This window comes from Nerophis ophidion, linkage group LG14 (genome assembly GCF_033978795.1).
Source record: "Nerophis ophidion isolate RoL-2023_Sa linkage group LG14, RoL_Noph_v1.0, whole genome shotgun sequence".
Taxonomy (NCBI): domain Eukaryota; kingdom Metazoa; phylum Chordata; class Actinopteri; order Syngnathiformes; family Syngnathidae; genus Nerophis; species Nerophis ophidion.
In genome coordinates, this window is record NC_084624.1 from 16593730 (window position 1) to 16616144 (window position 22415).

The window sequence follows — 22415 nt, forward strand, 5'->3', positions numbered from 1 at the left end:
AACCTCTTTGTCACATGTTACTGGGATCAAATTCTAAAGTTAATGATTATTTGCAAAAAAAAAAAAAAAGTCCATCAGTTTGAACATCAAATATGTTGTCTTTGTAGCATATTCAACTGAATATGGGTTGAAAATGACTTCCAAATCATTGTATTCCGTTTATATTTACATCTAACACAATTTCCCAACTCATGGAAACGGGGTTTGTAAGAAGAGCAATCCATTTAGCTTGTCTTCAAGAATATGAAAATTATAAGATGATTATCAGAATACCCACAATACTGGGAGAAGGTGCAAATATAAATATTTTGCATACACATTGTGATCTATCAAGACTAAAACCTAAATGCAAGAGCTATTTCACTTCTTTATTTAGTATGTTTGAAAAATATGCGCAAACTGACGCTGTTACCTAGAGGAGGAAGGCGATTGAGATGTAGCTCCTTACTACGTGTGCTTGTCAATATATAAAGTATGGAATGTCAAAAAAATATATATGAGACACATTCTCTTTTAAGCTATATAATTTTATAGCTTAAAAGGCTTATAAGGGGCTGACTAATATCAACTCAATTGATGCATTTTGGTATCTGCTGGTGTTTTCTTTAATAACGTTACTTTTTTCATATAGTAGATATATTATTGAAAACGTGGAAAAAAACAGGCAGGATCATGATAACAATGTTGATGTGCAGTGACTGATCGAGTGTCTCTGTGGTAATACTCTCAATTTTATAGGTGGCTTTGTAGAACAGGCCGTTAGATTATACACGTTTCTAAAATACAAAAACACACTTATGAACTTCTCTGAACCAAACATTGGAATATTCTTATGTCCCTCTATAGGCCCTGATGTAAATGTACTTTGTGTGTACTGTGTGTTTTGCGTGTACTACATGTATTATGTGTACTATGGGCCTGGTCTATTAAGATCCAAATACCACATGCTAAACAGACTATAAAATTGTGTGTACTATTAGTGGGCGTGTTGGGGGAAAAATTGGTGCAGACTGCACTATTTCAATTAGGATTTTGTGTGTACCACCAGGATTATGTGGCCATAAAAATGTCATTCATTTTCCACCACATCCATGTTACTATGCTCTCCAAACTGTTCTGTTTTGCAATGTTAAACAAACCGAACACATCAGTAATCTGTAACACCTCTAATGCAATATAGAACTGAACTTTCACAGTATCATGTTAGACCCGCTCGACATCCATTGCTTTCCTCCTCTCCAAGGTTCTCATAGTCATCATTGTCACCGACGTCCCACTGGGTGTGAGTTTTCCTTGCCCTTATGTGGGACTACCGAGGATGTCGTAGTGGTTTGTGCAGCCCTTTGAGACACTAGTGATTTAGGGCTATATAAGTAAACATTGATTGATTGACAATCTAGACAACAGAAACTATTTTTTTAGCAGTGGGCGCTGTCAGCTTTATTAGCAGGGAGGCAGTAGACCATCACAACACTGCAGCGAATTTGCTTGTGTGCTATCAAACTTGCACATGTTTTGAAACACGCAAACCTTTAGTAGATCAGGTCATAGTGTATTGTGGGTCTTGTGTGTACTATGCGTTGCTTGTGTACTATGTGTTTTGTGCGTAATGTGTACTGTAAGTTTTGTGTGTACTGTGATTACTAAGTGTACAGTGTGTTTTGTGTGTACTATGTTTTTAGTGTTTACTGTGTGCAGTATGTGTACTGTATCTTATGTGTGTTTTGGGTGTAATGTGTGTACTAGATAGACAGACAGAACAACAGTCAGATAGATAGATAGTACTTTAGTGATTCCCTCAGGAGAGTTCCTTCAGGAATATTAAAATTCTAGCAGCAGTGTACAGAGTTGAGATCAATTAAAAAAAAAGTGGGTATTTGTTCTTTTGTGTTTATTTTGTGTTACGGTGAAGATGTTCTCCCAAAATGTGTTTGTTTGATGTGGCTCCACAGTGTGGCGCATATTTGTAACAGTGTTAAAGTTGTTTGTACGGCCACCATCAGTGTGATCTGTATGGCTGTTGATCAAGTATGTCTTGCAGTCAATATTGTACGTCCAACAAAGCCTTGCTCAACGTGGATCTCAGTCGGCACGCTGCTTATTTGGTGAATGAGCGAACGTGACGAAAGGATGCCGATGACGATGATGGCAGTGCTGTCACGGCACCACCTAAAAACGCTTGTCCGGTCGATATCGGGAGAATTATTTGTGAGGTTCTCAGGAACTCTCTCGTTAAAATCGGGTGGATTGGCAAGCCTGTTGCTAGGTCGGGATAGCCATTCAAAGAAGGTGAATCCACTTATCACATAGTTTCGGCATCCAGTGGCCCCCAGGTAAATTGAGTTTGAAACCCCTGATCTTAACAATTCAGAAAACATCTGTAAAATAATGGTATATTTCTGTGGAACTGCCAGCATTGTCATTTCATTAAAGTTGGTTGATCGTAATAATTTGGAAAAACTCTGTAGCATAAAGGTATTTTTCTGCAGAACTGTTTGCATCGTCACTTTATTAAAGGTGGTTGATCTTAATAATTTAGTAAAAATATTTAAAATTACGATATTTTTCCGCAAAACATTTCATGAAAAATTCTGTAAATATGATGTTTTTGATCATTATTTGGCTTACAGTGTTTTACTTTAATTTTATGGTTTTCGTTTGGCAGCCGTAGCTGCCAGTAGATGACTGTTTTTTAACATAATTTTTTTTTACAGTGTAGATAAATGGATAGATAGTACTTTATTGTGTTTACTGTGTGAATAATGTGTATTGTGTGTTGTGTGTGTACGTCTTCTTTGTGTACTGTCTGTTTTGTTTGTACCATGCGTTTTGTGTGTGTACTGTGTGTGTCAACGTTTCCCTGCCAGGGAATATATGATATTACAGTATACTTATTTTCATTCCTTCAAGTTTTCTTTTGGAATTGTTAAAGCGTGCACAAGAAAAAATAAAAAAATGTTCACTTTCAAACAGTGCGAATAAAAACTGAAGATAAAAAACCTAATTGTTCTCATTGGATTATGCAAGCATGCCAAACATTAGTCAGTCTTTCTTTCTGGTTAAAGTGTATTTCAAAGGTGTATATGAAAGCATTTGTAAGATATACAAGTACATATACAGTATTCTTGTTGAGCACACATATACACACCTGCAGACATTCACGCAAACACACGTACACAAACGCTCACACACACACGCACACACACACACACACACACACACACACAGACACACACACACACACACACACACACTTACCGATAGAAACTTCTTTGATGAGTTCTGCAGCAGCATGTGCTCCTTGTACCAGGGCTCTGGTCCATGAAGACAGATCCCAGTGGGTCTCCACCCGGAAAACGTGGGACTCGATGCCACGCCCTGTGCCCGTCCGGGTGGCAAACACCAGCTCTGAACCCTGGGAAGGAGAACCACGGGCACTGCCAGAGTGGACCAATCTGGATAGAAATAAAGTATAGAAATAATTGACCTTAACAATTTTTGACTGTATTAGAAAAATGAAAAAGCATGATTTGTGTGCTTTTATAAGAGAAATTCAACAATGTAACAAGGATTTGTACTCTAGTCTGACATCAAGAAGATTGTGTACTGTGTCTTTTAGTTGTCTTAAACAAAGGGGTTTCAAAAGACTTCAAAGTTCATACTCTAATGTTGTCGCAAAATTAATATTTTGGTTACCGCTTGTGTAAGAAAAACTTTAATCTTACTGCTTCTTATTTGATTTATGTTGTATTGCTTCACTTCACTACAATGACCTGTTCTGTTTGTAAAACATACGACTCTTTTATCGATCCTCACTAAGGTCCTCGAGCCATGCGGAGATAGCTTTGCTTGGTTATTTTTACATCCTCCCCACCAACTTCCAAGTTGGTGGGTACGGTTGTAATCCCAAAGATCACTAATTTATATTGTATTTTCTTTTGGGCAAAGGTTAATCAACAAAATAGTTTATTTTGTGATTAATTCTGTATTGCTACCTTTCCCAATATTTAACTAAAAAATGTCTGTTCACAATCAGACAGAGAGTGTATTTCTCTCATTCTCCCATCTAAAAATGGACCAGCCAACCCCTCCGGCACTGGTTTCAACTTCCCAAGGCAGATATAAGGGTCTGGAAGTTCCTTTGTAACTCCCTCTTGCTCTATTTTTTGATTTCTTCTTAGCAACATGGACTTGTTCCTCTGTAAACAGATGTTGTATCAGGCCTCAAATATTAACTTAAAAAACCTTAGCTCAGTAGAAGCATTTAAGTCTCACCTTAAAACTCATTTGTATACTCTAGCCTTTAAATAGACTCCCTTTTTAGACCAGTTGATCTGCCGTTTCTTTTCTTTTTCTTCTATGTCCCACTCTCCCTTGTGGAGGGGGTCCGGTCCGATCCGGTGGCCATGTACTGCTTGCCTGTGTATCGGCTGGGGACATCTCTGCGCTGCTGATCCGCCTCCGCTTGGGATGGTTTCCTGTTGGCTCCGCTGTGAACGGGACTCTCGCTGCTGTGTTGGATCCGCTTTGGACTGGACTCTCGCGACTGTGTTGGATCCATTGTGGATTGAACTTTCACAGTATCATGTTGGACCCGCTCGACATCCATTGCTTTCCTCCTCTCTAGGGTTCTCATAGTCATTATTGTCACCGACGTCCCACTGGGTCATTATTGTCACCGATGTCCCACTGGGTGTGAGTTTTCCTTGCCCTTATGTGGGCCTACCGAGGATGTCGTGGTGGTTTGTGCAGCCCTTTGAGACACTAGTGATTTAGGGCTATATAAGTAAACATTGATTGATTGATTGATTTATCTGGACATTTCTTTAAATATTCCAAAACGCCAATCAGATTTATTAAATGTTTTCAACGTTTTTTTTTTAGTACCGTCAACCAATGCATTTTTAAATTACAAAGGACAGAGCAGGTTGTACTTCCTCAGGAGGCTGCGCTCCTTCAACATTTGTAAAACACTCCTGTGGATGTACTACCAGTCTGTGGTTGCCAGTGTTCTGTTCTACATGGTAGTGTGCTGGGGGGGCAGTACATCTCAGAAGGACAGCTCCAGACTGGAGAAACTGATCAGGCGGGCCGGTTCTACAATCGGAATAAAACTGGACTCACTGGTGATGGTTGCAGAGAAGAGGACTGTGGACAAACTAGTGAGCATCCTGGATGATGCCAGTCACCCTCTGCATAGCGTTATCAGCAGCCAGAGGAGCCTGTTCAGTGCTAGACTGCTTCATCCCAAGTGCAGGACTAATAGACTAAAAAACTCCTTTGTCCCACACGTCATAAGACTTTACAACTCCTCTCTGGGGAGAGGGGCGGGGGGTACTAGGATGACAGGGGATGCAAAACCATAACAGTGCAATACTTTTTCATAACATAGTCACTACTGCCTAGTTTCTCTTGTTATATTCTTATTTTACTGTTATATTTTTATTCCCATTGTTGCTTTTTATTTTTATTCTTATTGTAATATTTTTCTATTTTGTTTCCATTTATACCCCCATTATTTACTTTTTAAATTGATCTTAACTCGTACACTGCTTCTATCTATCCATCTATCTATCTATCTATCTATCTATTATTTCAATGACATTAATCACACTTTTGAACAGTGTATTACTTTTCACAGGTTACTACTTGCTTGTATAATAATAATAAATTAGATTTATATCGCGCTTTTCTAGACACTCAAAGCCCTCACAGAGAAGTGGGACTCATCATCCATTCACATAGGTGGTGGTAAGCTACATCAGTAGCCACAGCTGCCCTGGGGTAGACTGACGGAAGCGTGGCTGCCAGTTTGCGCCTACGGCCCCTCCGACCACCACCTGTCATTCATTGTGAGCGGCACCGGGGGCAAAGGGTGAAGTGTCCTGCCCAAGGACACAACGGCAGCGATTTTTTGGATGTCAATAGGTGGGAAGCGAACCTGCAACCCTCAGGTTTCTGGCCGGCCGCTCTACCCACTACGCCATGAAATGTACTTTAAACAAGACCTCAATATTTAGACACTAATGCAATTTTATGTCAAAATGTAATCCATAAATGTTTTATCTAGAGCTGTTAAAGATAATGTGATAATACTGAGTTAACTAGAAATTCTTTTAACAGGACACATTTTTTGATGCGCGATTAACGCACGGGAAAAGAAAGCATTGTGTTGAGCCACAAGCGGAACAAATAGCAAACAAAAATGAACAAGGGAAATAGTCTTTTGAACAGCAAGTTCGCTTCAAAGCCATTGCAGATGATAAATGAGACTGGCCAAAATGTATTTGCACCTATTGTTGTGAATTAAATTATCATCGTAGTACGTCAAGTCTCCGATACCATTTGCTAACCAAACATTGGCGGATGCAGATACCCCTCCTCCCCCTCAACAAATGTAAACCAAGCTGTAGAGCTCACAACACAGATACATGCACAACTCTGCAACCAACAAGCTTTCCACAGCAATATATAAATTGGTGGCTATCGCTTGCAGGTCCAATAATATTGTAGAAGAAAAAGGCCTCCTCAACTTAATCACATCGCATCTATGTATTACCTTCAAGAGCCACCATTGTTTTAATTTTAGTTAGCATTTTTGTCAGAAAAAAAATTGAAGGAGGTTTGATTGCCTTACCGCTGCTGAATTCAGCATAGAAAGAGTTCTTGAGCTTTTTGGTAAGTTATTATTACAGTGTATGTGCAGGTTTCAACAAGTCAAATTTAAGACCTTTTAAGACTTTTTTAAGATCATAATGAATATAATTTAAGACCATTTCATATCCATACGGACAAAAAATTAGAGGACCAGAATCTAGGTATATAAATGATTAGGCAGTGCTTGTCATCTGTGTTGTCATGGAGTTGCAGTGTGTTTATGCTCACACAACAGCTTCTATTCCTGCAAATGTGTTGTGTTTCTTTTTCATCATTTTATGATGTGTGGTGTACACTCAGTCCAAATTTCATGTTATTGCTGTTCTTACCTTGTGGCGAGTAGAGGATGCGTGAGGAGAGGCATGGACCATGACTCTCTACGCCACGGCACAGACTCAAAGAGCAAAATGTCCTTTTCTGTAAGCGCCATGACCACAGGCCTGTACTGCTGCCGTCCACCTTCCAGCTGGACCTAAGGAGAACCAACACATTATTATTACTCGGCACTGGAATACAAATTAGGATTGTACTGTATGTGTATCATATTTTTTTCTGTTGGCTACATAGTTGCACTGATATCCCAAAACTTAAAACAATCATCAATTTGATTGCTGTATATTATTAATAAATGTTTAGAACCTGGACTGTACCTGTTTAGCCATCCACCCAATGTGCTTGAGGTGAGGCTGCATGGTTGTGGAGGCCGAGACCCCCAGGTAAGCATTGATGTGACTCAGGGTCTGTGGCAGCAGGGCAGCAATGTTGGTGTGGATGGCAGTGAACCAGGAGTTGGCAGAAGGGCAATCTTTACAACGAAGTACAACCGTGTGCTGACCATCTGGCGAATACAGCTCCAATAATCTGAAAATAAAAAGAAAGTCAATGTACAGCATATAAAGTCAGTAAGGTGGCAGTGTGTTTACGCTGGCAAAAACAAATTACCGTATTTTTCGGAACATGGGAGCACCGGACTAAAAGGCGCACTGCTGATAAGCGGGTCTATTCAGGTCTATTTTCCTACAAAAGGCGCACCGGATTATAAAGCGCGTTAAAGGGGTCATATTATAATTTTTTTTTCATAAATTTAAAACACTATATTGTGGTCTACATAACATGTGACTGTGGTTATTTGGTGAAAGTGTTGCATACATATGTTTTGCAGACCATTTTCAAGTAGCTTTCTGAGCGTCTCTTCAGGATGCGTTGTTTTGTGGGGGGTCTTACCTACGTGACTCAGCTTCGACAGCGTCTTCTCCCCGTCATCTGTGTTGCAGGGGTGTGGCGTGAAAGGACGGGACTGGAAGTAGTGTCAAAAGATGGAACTAACTGTTTTAATTACATTCAGGCTTAAAGGCCTACTGAAACCCACTACTACCGACTACGCAGCCTGATAGTTTATATATCAATGATGAAATATTAACATTGCAACACATGTCAATACGGCCTTTTTAGTTTACTAAATTGCACTTTTAAATTTCCTGCGAGTTTCTTGTTGAAAATGTCGCGGAATGATGACGCGTACGCGTGACGTCACTGACTGTCAGGAAATATTAGCAGCTGCACCACTCGCGGCTAAATGTCGTCTGCTTTAATCGCATAATTAAACAGTATTTTGGAAATCTGTGTTGCTGAATCTTTTGCAATTTTTTCATTTAATAATGGAGACTATAAAAAACAATGCTGTTGGTGGAAAGCGGTGGATTGCAGCTGTCTTTAGCACAGAGACACAGCCGATGTTTCTGTGTTTGTTTTGAAGCGCAGCGGTCAAGCGATCATGTTTTCTCTACATCAACCAGCATGTTTTTGGATGGGGAAATTGTGATATATATATATTACCGGAGAAATCATTGGATTATTCGTCGTCCTGCAGCAGCTGTTGAAAAGGCAGCTGTAAGCTTGGCTCCTCGGCTTCTCTCTGAGACACTTCGTGTTCACTGCAGCCATCCGACCTCGAGGTATGTCTTTACAATCTTTTACAATCTTTAAAATCTCACTAAAACACTATTAAAACAATAAGCAGATAAGGGATCTTCCAGAATTATCCTAGTAAATGTGTCTAATTACATCTGAAACGCTCACACTGCCGTCGCCCGGAGCCGTCGCTTTTTTTTCTCTTCCTATTCCTTCACTATCAATATCCTAATTCACAAATCTTTCAACCTTGCTCAAATTAATGGGGAAATTGTCGCTTTCTCGATCCGAATTTCTCTTACTGGTGGTGGCTCTCATTAAAAACAATGGGAATATGTGCGGAGCCCTGCAACCAGTAACGTCACGTGCACATACTTCCGGTACAGGCTGGGCTTTTCTATTAGCAACCAAAAGTTGCAAACTTTATCGTCGATGTTCTCTACTAAATCCTTTCAGCAAAAATATGGTAATATCGCAAAAGGATGGCACATAGAATGGACCTGCTATTCCCGTTTGAATAAGAAAATCTAATTTTAGTAGGCCTAGCTCGGTTGGTAGAGTGGCCGTGCCAGTAACTTGAGGGTTGCAGGTTCGATTCCCGCTTCTGCCATCCTAGTCACTGCCGTTGTGTCCTTGGGCAAGACAGTTTACCCACCTGCTCCCAGTGCCACCCACACTGGTTTAAAAAATGTAACTTAGATATTGGGTTTCACTATGTAAAGCGCTTTGAGTCACTAGAGAAAAGCGCTATATAAATATAATTCACTAATAACGGAGCAGCATCTCCTCAGCCGTGGCTCACTAGTGCAATAACAACGCCGGAAATGTGTCCCATGAGAAACCGTCCGACCGCAACTCTCTAATAACTAAGGTTCCCTGGGTGAAGAATGTAAACTCACTACACCGGTATGTTTTAGCGCTTTAATAGCAAGTTTACTGACAGATATAAGTATGAACTTTGGACTACTTTATATTAGAAATGGCAACAGCGGAAAGTGAATGTCACAACACAAGAAAATCGAGAAAAAGAGGAAGCTTATTGAATACGGGGTCGGCATACAAAAAAGGCAGATGCGTACAAATTTTAAAATTAGTATATTAATATTGCGGAACAAAACGCCAGATAATATGTCTTACCTTATACACACACCACAATAATACTCGTATGTTGAAGCACAGTACAATCCATCAAGCGGTGCGGCTTCATAGTTTACCAAAGTCGTACTAAACCATTTTGATAGATTTTTCAGCGCCGTATGTAATGTTCTATATTTTCAATGGAACATATAACATGTTGGTGTTGTTCACTTGAGTCATATTGCCATCATATTGCATTGCACACATATCTGTTATGTGTGACTGCGATCTACTGGTCACACTTATCATTTCACCATGTACCCAATAAAATAGCTTCGAGGTCGGTAAGCGCAACCAGAATTATTTCGTATGTTAGGCGCACCGGGTTATAAGGCGCGCTGTCGAGTTTTAAGTGCGCCTTATCGGCCGAAAAATACAGTATGTTTTGGGAGTACTAGCAAAAAACACTTATGGTACGGTGAGAACATGAACTGTACAAAGAAATGTCCAAAGAAAATTCCAACCCTCAATCTTCTGTCTGTCAGGCCAACATGCCAACAACCGTGCGGCCACAAAGCACTATAATCACTTCAAATAAATATACTGCTTCTGGTAACGATATGCTAGCAACTACCGGCCATAGAATTATGAATATCAAACCTGTTCTCCAAGTCTGGCATGGTAAGGTTCCTGCTAATGAAGCACATCTTCAGGCTGATGACCTTCCTGTCTTTGGAGCTGCTGTGCTGAGGAGAACCAGAATCTTCGCTGCTGCTGTAGCTGGGCGTCTGTATCCGACCGCCATCCCACGGCAGGTCGGCCACGAGGGATGGCTTTTTAAACAATGGAGAAACCTCGCGGATGTACTTCACTAAGAAGAGGAAGAAAAAAATGTCCAAAGTGAATATGACATCTATGCCCATGACAAATATGCAAACGTATGTAACCCTCTAAGACAGGGGTGGGCATTACGTCGGTCGCTAGCTACAGGTCGATCGCGGATGGTGTTTCAGTCGATCGCAAGCCAGGCATTAAAAAAAATACACATAAAAATGAGCAATCATCAATCTTCACCAAGACTTCACTTTCGTCAGTTGTTTGACGTTCTCGGCACCCGAGGATCTTGTGAGATGACGCTGGCTGCTGCGAGCTCATTACTAAGAAAAAAATCACTGACAGGACGGATAGAAACACTTTTTATTTCAACAGACTCTGTCAAAACTCTAAAGACTGACTGCACAGTTCCTGTCTTCACCGTAAAAGACCTGCTTCATCCTGCCTGTGCTAACACAATAAGAGTCTCAGAAAGCTAGCGTGCACAAGCTAGCAAGCTACGCAGTTTGATGCCAATGTATTTCTCCCCCGCCCTCAGCGGCCGCTTCCTCTCTTCTCTCGCCCACACACTCACTGACGTCACTCACCTGCTGCCACACATTAAAGGGCCACACACATATATGCTACTCTCATAACAAAGTGTTTAAAAACGAGTACCGTATGCAAGTTGGACAAATGAGATGCCAAATCCAACCACTTTCATGTGGTATTGGACAGAAAGGACGACTTTTTTTCTCCTGCATTTGAAAATGCGGATGTTATCAGCACCACTGTCTGATTCCAATCAATTCAAGTCATCAGAATCAGGAAATACACCAACTTATATTCTTGTCTTCATGAAAGAATGGAATGTATATGTGTTAAACATGGTTGTATTATCATTAAACACCATTAACTAGTTAACAAAAATGTCTTTTTCATAAATAAATACATATAAATTATAAATATGAATGAGGTAGATCTCCTCGACTTGGTCAATTGAAAAGTAGCTTGCCTGCAGAAAAAGTGTGGCACCCCTGCTCTAAGGCATCAACTGTAGTATACAATATATAAAAAAAATATATGCTGTGTCATTATTATCCTAATATAGTGTAATATGTTTACGTTGACAACTTGTCTATGTGGATCAACTCTTCATTGTGTTATCATTATGAAAAAGGGCCTGCTTAAGTTGACGTCAAAATAACTTTTGTTAAGATACAACATGAAAGTCAGAAAGGTTGTTTCTATCAAAAGATGGTTTGTTTGTTTTAACATGTTAAACTTCGTATTGCTATCTTCATCATTATCACAAAGCAACAACATGATTCATACTCACTTCCTGTTCAGCGGAAAATAAAAACATGGCGGTATCAACCTGAATTCTACAACACAAAGTAACAAAATGCGCACATAAAATCAGATTTGTTTAAAACTACAAAGGAAATTTCATCTGTCACTTTGTTGCTTCTCAGGAGCTCATACGCTGCTTGAGAAGATTAAATATATTTATTACATATATCATACGCGCTTTCATATATAGTCTACAGAAGTGTGCGTACTAGATTTGTCACTAGTTGCTTTATTGAAAAACAAAGCATTGGAAGAGGTCTGATCTCTTGCTAAATAAAACCACAAAATCTCTAAATTGGCAACACTGATCGGTACTGCTTTGTCTTCTTATTCTCTGGCAGAGCAGGTGCCTCATGCACCAACAGTTGCGTGGCTTTCCTACTAAATATGGATGTACGATCAAATCCAGAAAATGGCGTACGCAAGTAAAAATTCAGACGTATTAAATTGCTTGCGCGAACAAATCCAAACATATTTCTTTGTTATTATGCAAACTACTTGGAATCCTTCACAGACATGTGCGTAGTTTGGCATGCCCAAACCACGCCCCCTTATACATATGCAAAATATAATAAAAATAGCCAAGTGCTTAAGGTCTGACCAATCACAAGTCAATAGGTGTTTCTGTCTTGGGTTAGAGCAAACCGCAGAGGATTGTCAGCCTGTCATTGCTGGGTCTCCAAGAACTGAGCAGAAGCTAAAACTAAAAAAAAAAATGCTCATATCAGGAAGAAAGTGAAGAAGAAGATAGATGTGTGTGGCCAAAACTGACTCTGGGAAATTAGTGCTGCACCACATTTAAAACGACAGTTGCTACAATATGTAAAATTTTAGAAGAGGCGGGTGACAGATTTTACCTCAAAACAGCCCACTACGTACAATATGGGCTTTTTAAACATCTGATCATTGTCTCCCAAAACGTTATTAGCTAATGAGGTCATTAGAAACAACAATCCTAACGCCATTGGTCTCAGTGAAACTCGGCTAAAACCAAATAAATGTTTCCCACTTAATGAGACATCTCCTCTTACCTATACAAGTGCACATATTGCCCGTCCCCTTTAAAAGTGGTTGAGGGTCGCTCTAACATCCAATGAAAACCTTAACCTTAACCTAAGTAATAAATATAAATAATTTGAGTTTGTCTCTGATCTAGTGATGGACACAGATAATATAATGGGGGATTTTAATATCCATATGAATATTCTGTCAGACCCTCCGTGTGGGGCGCTCCAGGTTATAATTGAAAGCTGTGGTCTTACACAAACAATAAATCAACCCACGCATCGCAATTGTAATACAATAGACCTAGTACTTGTCCAGGGTGTCACCAACTCCAAAGTTATGGAATAATGTCCGATTACTACCTTATAACATTTTAAGTTCCGACTCATGGTCAACAAGCTACTAATAACCAATGCTTTAGCAGCTGCAACATTAATGCTCTTGCTGGCCTTCTGCCCTTGGTAATGGCATCATTCCCGAATTATGTGGGCTCTATTGATAACCTTACGAACAACTTTATGGATGACCTGCGCAAAGCCGTTGATAGTATAGCACCGCTAAAGCTAAAAAAGGTCCCTATAAGGCGTACCCCCTGGTTCATAGAAGAGACCATAGCTCGTAAACTATCATGTAGAAAGCTGCAATGCAAATGGCGTGCGACTAAACTTGAGGTTTTCCATCTAGCATGGAGTGATAGTTTACTTATAAACATGTTGCGTTTTATTGTTCTCCTGCCTTCCCTTTTATTTTGTGCCTGCATTTTCCCTGTTGTGCTTTTTTTTCCCAGTTCATTCTTCCTCTGCGAGGGGTGGACCTTGAGGCACACCTGCATTTTATTTGTTATTGTCACTTTTATTAATTTTTTATGATATTTAAATTTTATATATGACTATTCAGTTTAACTTGGATGTCACAGAATTCAGTGCAAATGAAAAGGCATTGTTTGTCGACAAAACATACTGGTTTAACGCACTGCACTGTGGAGCTAAACCTGTTTTGTTAAAAAACAACTTTAAAACGGACAAATGCAATTTTGATGTTGAATCTATCTGTGATGGCCCTGCGATAAGGTGGCGACTTGTCCACGGTGTTCCCGACTTCCGCCCAAGTGCAGCTGGAATAGGCTCCAGCACCCCACCCCCCAGTTTCCAGTTTCAATTTTGAACTACACAAGAGGTTCCTAACCACTGTACTATTGCCAAAATTATTTTATTGTAAAAATAATACATTGTTAGAGAGCCCACAGTTTTTGTCCGTTTATGCTGTTTGGTTTTCTTATGCTTAACCAAGCAGTCACCAACAAACTTGTTTATTTACTCAAACACATTATTAATTCCAAATGCACTAATTTTGAATCAATGGAGGCAGTGTAAAAAGAATGTTCAACATTTTCATTGTAAGTAAACAACAGCAAGACATAAACGCATGAATGGGTTCGGTCAGATTTGGCAGAAGGAGTTTAGAACATGCAGAGTGAAAAAAGAAATGCGCCAAAATAAGACAAAGAGGAACATGAGAAATGGTGCACGAAACAGCGGGCTTGTTATGAGAGTAACTCGCCTGGTGTGCAGGTCTGAAACCTGAGACCAAGCTTCGAGAGACAATGAGGTCATTCTTGAACCAGGGCGAGATATTAGACTTGCACAAAGGCATGTGTGTGTGTGTGTGTGTGTGTGTGTGTGTGTGTGTGTATGTGTGTGTGTGTGTGTGTATTCGTGCACACAAAATAGGAAAACAGTTGAGTTCTTAGTTGTCAATGACGTACTGTGTCACAGTGCCCAGAGAGGCTTCACAGGACAAATCGTTTCATGAACTGTTGTCTTTTAAAGACCTTTTTAAGGGCTGGGAATGTCATTTATCAAATTGTATGTACAGTATGTAATGTCGTCATGGCTACAACATCTGTACTTGTCTCCTATCAAATCAACCAAAAATCAATCAATAAATAAAACAGCTGACCTCAGGGAGGTGCTATAGCTGCAATAGAACAAGGACTAATGGACTCAATTGCTGTTTTTAAAAGACCCTGAGGACACTCGAGCACAGGGGAGTCAAACTCGTTTTCATTGAGGGCCACATTGCAGTTATGGATGCCCTCAGAGGGCCGCTTTTAACAATGAGTAATATACAAATATATTTGTGTACATATAATACATTAACAATATATTTTTTTTACATAAGCTGCACATTTTTTTTTATTACATTTTACCTTAAAAACTGGCTGCTCAGTCACCAGAATTTTACAGTAAAAGCAGTGGGTTTTTTACAGGATATAAAAAGATTACCGTAATAAATGGAATAGAATGTAAAAACAATACCACTGTTTTAGCGGTAAAATTAAAGCAACAGAGCTGCCTTTTTTTAAAATACGTAAATTCTTGTTTTTTAATGTTTTTTATGTTTGAATTTTAATGTTTTAGTGTCTTACTGTATATGGAAAAAAACAGTACCAAAGTTGACTTGAATTTACTGTAAAAAAAAACTCAGTCGGCGTAATTTAACCGTATGATCTATTGTCAATTTTATAGTCTACAATTTGATTGATAATTTGTTTTGAAATCATAAGTCAAGCAGATATTTAAGTTCAGCATTTATTTTTTATTTTAACAAAAAATACTTTTGGAATACATGATAATATGATAATTGGATTTTGATAATATTGAATTTTAAAGCAATTGCATGCAGTACAAGATTTTTAATGTCAAAAGGAAAAGAACCAATACATTCAGTACGAAAAGATTAAGCATGTTATTAACGCATATTATTTCCGGGCTTTCACGGGCCAGATTTGGCCAATAGGCCTTGAGTTTGACACCTGCGCACTGACACGACTGTACACTACTTTGTATTAGAAATGGCAACAGCGGAGAATGAAGGCCCCACAACAAGAATATAGAGAAAAAGAAGGAGCTTATTGACTACGGCACAGAGTACTCATTTTCTGGACTTACGCAGATGGCAAATACACAACAGCACGTACTAATAGGTAAGAAAAGTAGTTGGTTTTGCATTATAGCTCTACAAAACAACAGATAATATGTCTCCTATTAGTTGCCATTTTGTGGTCCTTATACACACCCCATAATATTACCCGTACGTTGAAGCACCCTACATAGCCATAATGCTCCGACAATCTATAAAGTTTTGTGGCTTCGTAGGTTACCAAAGTCGTACTATAGCATTTTTAAGTATTTTTGAGTGCAGTGTGTAATATTATATATTCTCAAAGAAACATCAACGTTTCGGTCTTGCTTGCTTACCGGTAATTGCTGGCGTCATTTGTTGGAACAGGCGTCAACCTGCATTCCTTACGTAGCTTTTATGTGTGACTGCCATCTACTGGTCACACTTATACACCATGTAGCACAACCAGAATAAAATCAACCAGCATAAGGCACACTGTTGATTTTTGAGAAAATTCAAGGATTTTAAGTGCGCCTTATAGTCTGAAAAATATCCCAAATCATCCAATCAACAAGCAAAAAGCTGAGTTCACGCTAGCCGAGGCCAAGCGCACTTTTCAGTCAATTTCAGAGACCCTCGGCGTCTGTGAACTGGAAAAGCGGAGCATCTTTCCAATGACTGCCTAGTTAGAACAACCCACTCCATGCTCCACCATTGAAGCAGTGGACGGATGTTACGAGAATACATGAGAAGTTTAATCAGCTGTCGCAAAAGTAGCTGATTCTGCATAAAAACAGAATGCATTCTAGCACATACTTAGGCAATGAAATGTACAGACAAATGACAAAAGTATTGCACATATTTGACCACTTTTTAATATATTAGCAGCTGAGCTTCCCTGCAGTCACAGTCGCCACTAGTATGCACCTCAATCATATAATTTGGTGCTAACTGTTAACATGCTAATGTAGACATGCTAGATACTAAAAGGTTATTTGGCAGGTATACATTGGGCTCAGAGTCATATATACGTATCAGTATTTAATGCATGCTAACTCTTCGCATTCTATCTTTTGTAGCTAATTTTGCAATAACAGCTAAGAGTCTTATGTTTTGGTATCTGACGCTATCTGGCAAGCGTGCTAACTGTTAGCATTTCAGTTCCACTTTTAAGCATTCAAACACAATTTCTGCCAAAATAGTTTTTTGTAGCTACAGGACACTGTAATATTTGTACTACAAATTTGGGTATTGATCCAATATCAAGTAGTTACAGGGTCATCAATTAATTATAGTTAAAGTTCCCCTCTGTCAAGGGACATATTTCCAACGTTTATACACAATAATAAAAAGTGCAAAAGATTTTGTAATTATAAGAAATATTGATGCATGGGGCGGTATATCTCGGTTGGTAGAGTGGCCGTGCCAGTAACTTGAGGGTTCCAGGTTCAATCCCCGCTTCCGCCATCCAAGTCACTGCTGTTGTGTCCTTGGGCAAGACACTTTACCCACCTGCTCCCACTGGTTTAAATGTAACTTGGATATTTGGTTTTACTATGTAAAAGCACTTTGAATCACTTGAGAAAAGTGCTATATAAATATAATTTACAATTCACAATTGTATCATTGTGAATGGATCCACCCATTTGTTAGATCAACCTTTAGATTCACAGCGTTAGCTTGCTATTAGTGGTTAGCTATTGTATCCTCCTACGGTGTGTAGTGAAGCATGTTTAGCTATTGCCTGTCCTGCAGGGAAAAGAAAAGGTAAGAAACTTATTTTATTTGTCGCCATGGAGGTTTGGAAGTAGCTAAAACACTACAGAAAGACGCTAGCTTCTAGCTAGCTATGTTTTAAAACACCGGTGGCGTTTGTAGCTTCATCTTTACTGTTAGTTTTAAAGCCAGAATACGTCCAATCGCCCTTTTCTGTCTCCACAATGTTTCTGCTTGCAAATGCTGTGTGTGCGTGTGTTGACTAATATGCGCCTCAACTAATATTACCGCAATGTCACCACCATTATGTTGATGAAAAAAATAGGACCCGTATTTTTTAAAGGCATTATAGTTAGGGTTTCAAAGGGGTGGAAAGTTTCAGATAAATTTCCGGAAACTTTCCGGAAATTTAATTACGGGAAGTTAAGCTCTGGAAGTTTAGAAATATGGACCATTTTTTGATTATTCAAAGTTAGACACCGTCCATGGGAATTAAAGTTAAAGTTAAAGTTAAAGTACCAATGGTTGTCACACACACACACTAGGTGTGGCAAAATTATTCTCTGCATTTCAAATCAAATCAAATCAACTTTATTCCTAAAGCACATTTAAAATTTACCACACGGGTAGCCAAAGTGCTGTATAATGGGCAGGTTAAAAGATAATACGAGAACCGAGCAAACAACACAACACAAACAGAACATGATAAAAAATAAGTAAATAAAACATAAAACAGGTTCACAGCAGGTGTATAATGGGCCGCCATTGCAGGATGGATATCACTCAGTGTTAAAAGCCAAGGAATAAAAATATGTTTTTAAGAGAGATTTAAAAACAGGAAGAGAGGAGGCTTGTCTAACACTCATAGGTAGGTCGTTCCAGAGCTTGGGAGCAGCAGTGGCGAAAGCTCTGTCACCTCTAAGCTTCAGACTTGTGTCAGACACCGTCAGTAGCAGCTGATCGGCTGATCTTAGGGATCGGGTGGGGCAGTAAGGCTGAAGGAGGTCGGAGAGATATGTTGGCGCGAGGTGGTTTAGACATTTAAAAACAAATAGAAGAAGTTTAAAATTGATTCGATAACGCACAGGGAACCAGTGAAGGGACGCTAATATAGGGGTGATATGCTCACGTCATTTGACCCATCACCCTTGATCACCCCCTGGGAGGTGAGGGGAGCATATACATATACACATACTGTACATATTGTATGCAAGCACATATGCATATAAACAAACATATATTAACATTTTCCCCCAGGGGAAACTGAGTAACACATGGCACACTGACAAAGCTTAACCTAAAGTTACTATAACAATCTACAAGGTTCATACATTTCCTTTCTCTTTCTTCCCCTCCATTTATGTGCTTTCTTTTTTTTTTCAAGTTATCATTACATATATACATTGTTGCATTAGAAACAATTGTATTGTTGATAATAGAGGTAAATTATTGTTATTATTCATTATCAAAAGTGCTACTAATATTGGTATCTGTATTGCTCAATTTGCAGTGTATTTATTTATGTAGAAATTGTCATTTCTGTGTTATTAATATTTACTGGGACGGCATAGCATGGTTGGTAAAGTGGCCGTGCCAGGAACTTGAGGGTTCCAAGTTCAATTCCCGATTCCGCCATCCTAGTCACTGCCGTTGTGTCCTTGGGCAAGACACTTTACCCATCTGCTCCCAGTGCCACCCACACTGGTTTAAATGTAACTTACATATTGGGCTTCACTATGTAAAGCGCTTTGAGTCAATAGAGAAAAGCGCTTTATAAACATAATTCACTTCACAACTTCACTAACTACTTTTTTGCTATTATTTTTACATCATATTTGTACATATCATATTTACTGATGCTGTTCTGTTATTGTTGTGTTTGTTGTTGTTGTTGTCTCTTTGCCTTATCCTCCTCTTGTCCCTGCAATTTTCCCCTGTCTTCCTTTTTTTCTTTTTCTATCCCCTCCTGCTCCGGCCCGACTGCACCAATTAATAATATAGATCCATTTAATAAAGTCAAATAAGAATAAGGCAACAAGAGAAGTATCCAACATTTCTCTTTTGTAAAGTAAATCCGTACAGCCGAGATGGGCATCTGCATCAACAGTATGAATGTGACAAGTGAAACTTGTGAAAAATTTCTCTCCTTTTTTAATGACAAGGTTGCTTCTATTCGGGCAAACCTTTCTCGATTTCCGTTGAGTTTTAATGTGGCCACAGTGCTTGGCTATGTTCTGTCACTTTGAGCCTGTGTCCATGCCTGAACTTAAAGGAATAGTCGGCAAGCTAAAACCCTCGTCCTGTCCCACAAACCCAGTCCCCCCTCGCTTTTTTAAAGAAATCTGGGACACTATTGACTTGTCTGTTAGGGACATCATCAACAGCAGCTTGATTTCTGGCTGTGTCCCCTCCTTTTGTAAAAGAGCTGTTGTTGAGCCTTTGATTAAAAAAAACGGTCTTGATCCGACAAGTTTGTCAAATTATCAGCCCATTTCCAAATGACCTTTTGTGTCAAAAAAGAAATGTGTTCTGGCATAACTGCAGCCTTTTTTAGATGAAAATAGCACTTCAGATCCATTTCAGTCTGGATACAAAGCTTTGCACAGTACTGAATCTGCACTTTTAAAGGTTTTTAATGACTTGTTTTTAATGTCTGATTCTGGCAGCTCTGCCATTTTAGTGCTTTTAGATCTTACATCTGCCTTTGACACAGTCGACCACACAATTCTTTTAGACCGCCTGAGACTGTGTGGGTGTCAGGGGGACTGCTTTAGAGTGGTTCAGATCCTACCTATCAGAGAGGTCCTTCTTTGTCAGGCTGGGGGACGCCACCTCTTCTTCTGCCCCGCTTTACTGTGGTGTCCCCCAGGGATCTATTTTAGGCCCCATTCTCTTTTACTTATATATTCTCCCTCTTGGAGAGATTTTTAGGAAACATGGAGTGTTCTATCACTTTTATGCAGATGACTGTCAAATTTCTATGCCAATTTCAAAAGGCCACGGCCCCCTAACACCCCTTCTCAACTGTCTATGTGACGTCAAGGCTTGGTTAGCCCAAAATTTTTTAATAATGAATGAGGGAAAAACGGAAATTTTAGTTTTTGGTCCGGCCCTCACTGACTTGGGGCCATTGCAAAATGATGTGCGTCCCAAAGTCACCAGCCTTGGCATCACTATAGACAGCGATTTTAAACTTGACAAACAAGTCAATGGCGTTTTAAAATCGTGTTTTTATCATCTTTGTCTTTTGGTAAAAGTAAAACCGTTTTTATCTTTTAACCTTTTTGAACAAGCTGTGCATGCTTTTATTTCAAGTCGCCTGGACTACTGCAATGCACTTTATGCTGGCATTAGCCAAAAAGCTCTCTCCCGGTTGCAGTTCGTCCAGAACGCTGCAGCACGACTTTTAACAGGGGCCGGGAAACGCCAGCACATAACCCCAATTCTTCAGAGTTTGCACTGGCTCCCTGTTCATTTTAGAATTTATTTTTTTTTAAAATGCTGTTTGTTTTTAAATCTTTACATGGACTGGGACCTCAATATATCTCGGACCTCATCCAAATTTACACTCCTGCGCGCGCTCTGAGGTCCGAGAGCCAATTCCAGCTCGTGGTGCCCAAGACCAGACTTAAGACCAGGGGAGACAGGGCCTTCTCTGTGGTCGGCCCTAAGCTCTGGAACACTCTGCCCCTCCATGTTCAAACTGCTTCCACAGTGGAGTGTTTTAAGTCTCGTCTTAAGACCCACTTTTATTCTTTGGCTTTTAACACTACGTGACTTGTGTGGTCCTCTGTCCTCTGTGTTTTTTTTTTTATACATTTCGATTTCTATTTTACTGTTTTAATTGCATTTACTCCTTACAATTGTTTTTTATCTTATTTATTTTTATATTGTTTTTATATTTGTTTTATATTTATTTATTTTTTTGTTTTTATTCAGTCATTGGTGGAGTATAATATTGTTTTTAATATTGTTTTTAACATGGCTGTGCAGCACTTTGGAAACATTATTGTTGTTTAAATGTGCTATATAAATAAAGTGGATTGGATTGGATATGATTTGCCTGAGAAGCTGGACAGGACAAAAAACAAACCCAAAAAACTAACACAAAACAATTAGAGAAGGTGTCAACAGGAAAGACGAGCAAGGAAATGAGTGTCGTGTCTTTGTGGAGTGTGTCTGTGTGCCTGTTTAACTGCACTGCTGGGGTCCTTGTGTGTATGCAAATGCAGACGACATGACTGACGTACTCTGTCACATGCATCAAAAAGTTGCTCCGCCAAAAGTTGGTCAACTTAAATGTTGTGGTAAAGATAGCATCGATATTATCAACCATGTTGTTATTGTAGCCACCCTGAACCCAGAAAAGGAAATCCCGTGTGGTGACTAGCTTTATCGTTCGCCACAACATAATAACAGAAAATAAGACCAAACTGCACTGCAATACATTTAAAAAAACAACATAATTTTACACTTAATTAGGCCAAAAATATGTAGAATATACTTTAATTAAATTAATTTATTTTTTAATCTGTGATGTAGTGACATTGCGATATTTGAAGCGTGATGTAGCTTGTAAGGTGAGGTACCACTATAGAAAAAAATTGTAGTCATTTAGGAATTGGATTGCATGGGAATTGAGATCACAAATTAGATTTTTTTTTGCAGCTCAGTTGTACAGTAAAAATGTCTGGTGAAGTCTGAGGGTTCATGAGTCCTCCTGTCTCACTGAACTCTACTTGTGTGACTGCATGAATGAGAATAACCAAATATTACAGAGTACTGTTGGGGCTGAACGTGAGATTGCAGAACATTATTACAGTGCAAAATATTACAGAGTACTGTTGGGGCTGAACGTGAGATTGCAGAACATTATTACAGTGCAAAATATTACAGAGTACTGTTGGGGCTGAACGTGAGATTGCAGAACATTATTACAGTGCTAATCTAACCCCTAGAACAGTGGTTCTCAAATGGGG

General features: G+C 39.3%; 1 protein-coding gene across 2 annotated transcripts in view; it reads right to left on the reverse strand.

Annotated features, from left to right (window-relative positions):
• sntb2 (syntrophin, beta 2) overlaps nt 1-22415 on the reverse strand; it is an 84039-nt gene that overhangs the window by 20989 nt on the left and 40635 nt on the right. For both annotated transcript variants that reach the window (XM_061919979.1, XM_061919980.1), the window contains exons 2-5: nt 10306-10516; nt 7308-7518; nt 6987-7129; nt 3259-3455 (exon numbers count right to left, since the gene is read on the reverse strand). In XM_061919979.1, the coding sequence (XP_061775963.1) occupies nt 3259-3455; nt 6987-7129; nt 7308-7518; nt 10306-10516 (762 nt within the window). The remainder of the gene's footprint in view (nt 1-3258; nt 3456-6986; nt 7130-7307; nt 7519-10305; nt 10517-22415) is intronic.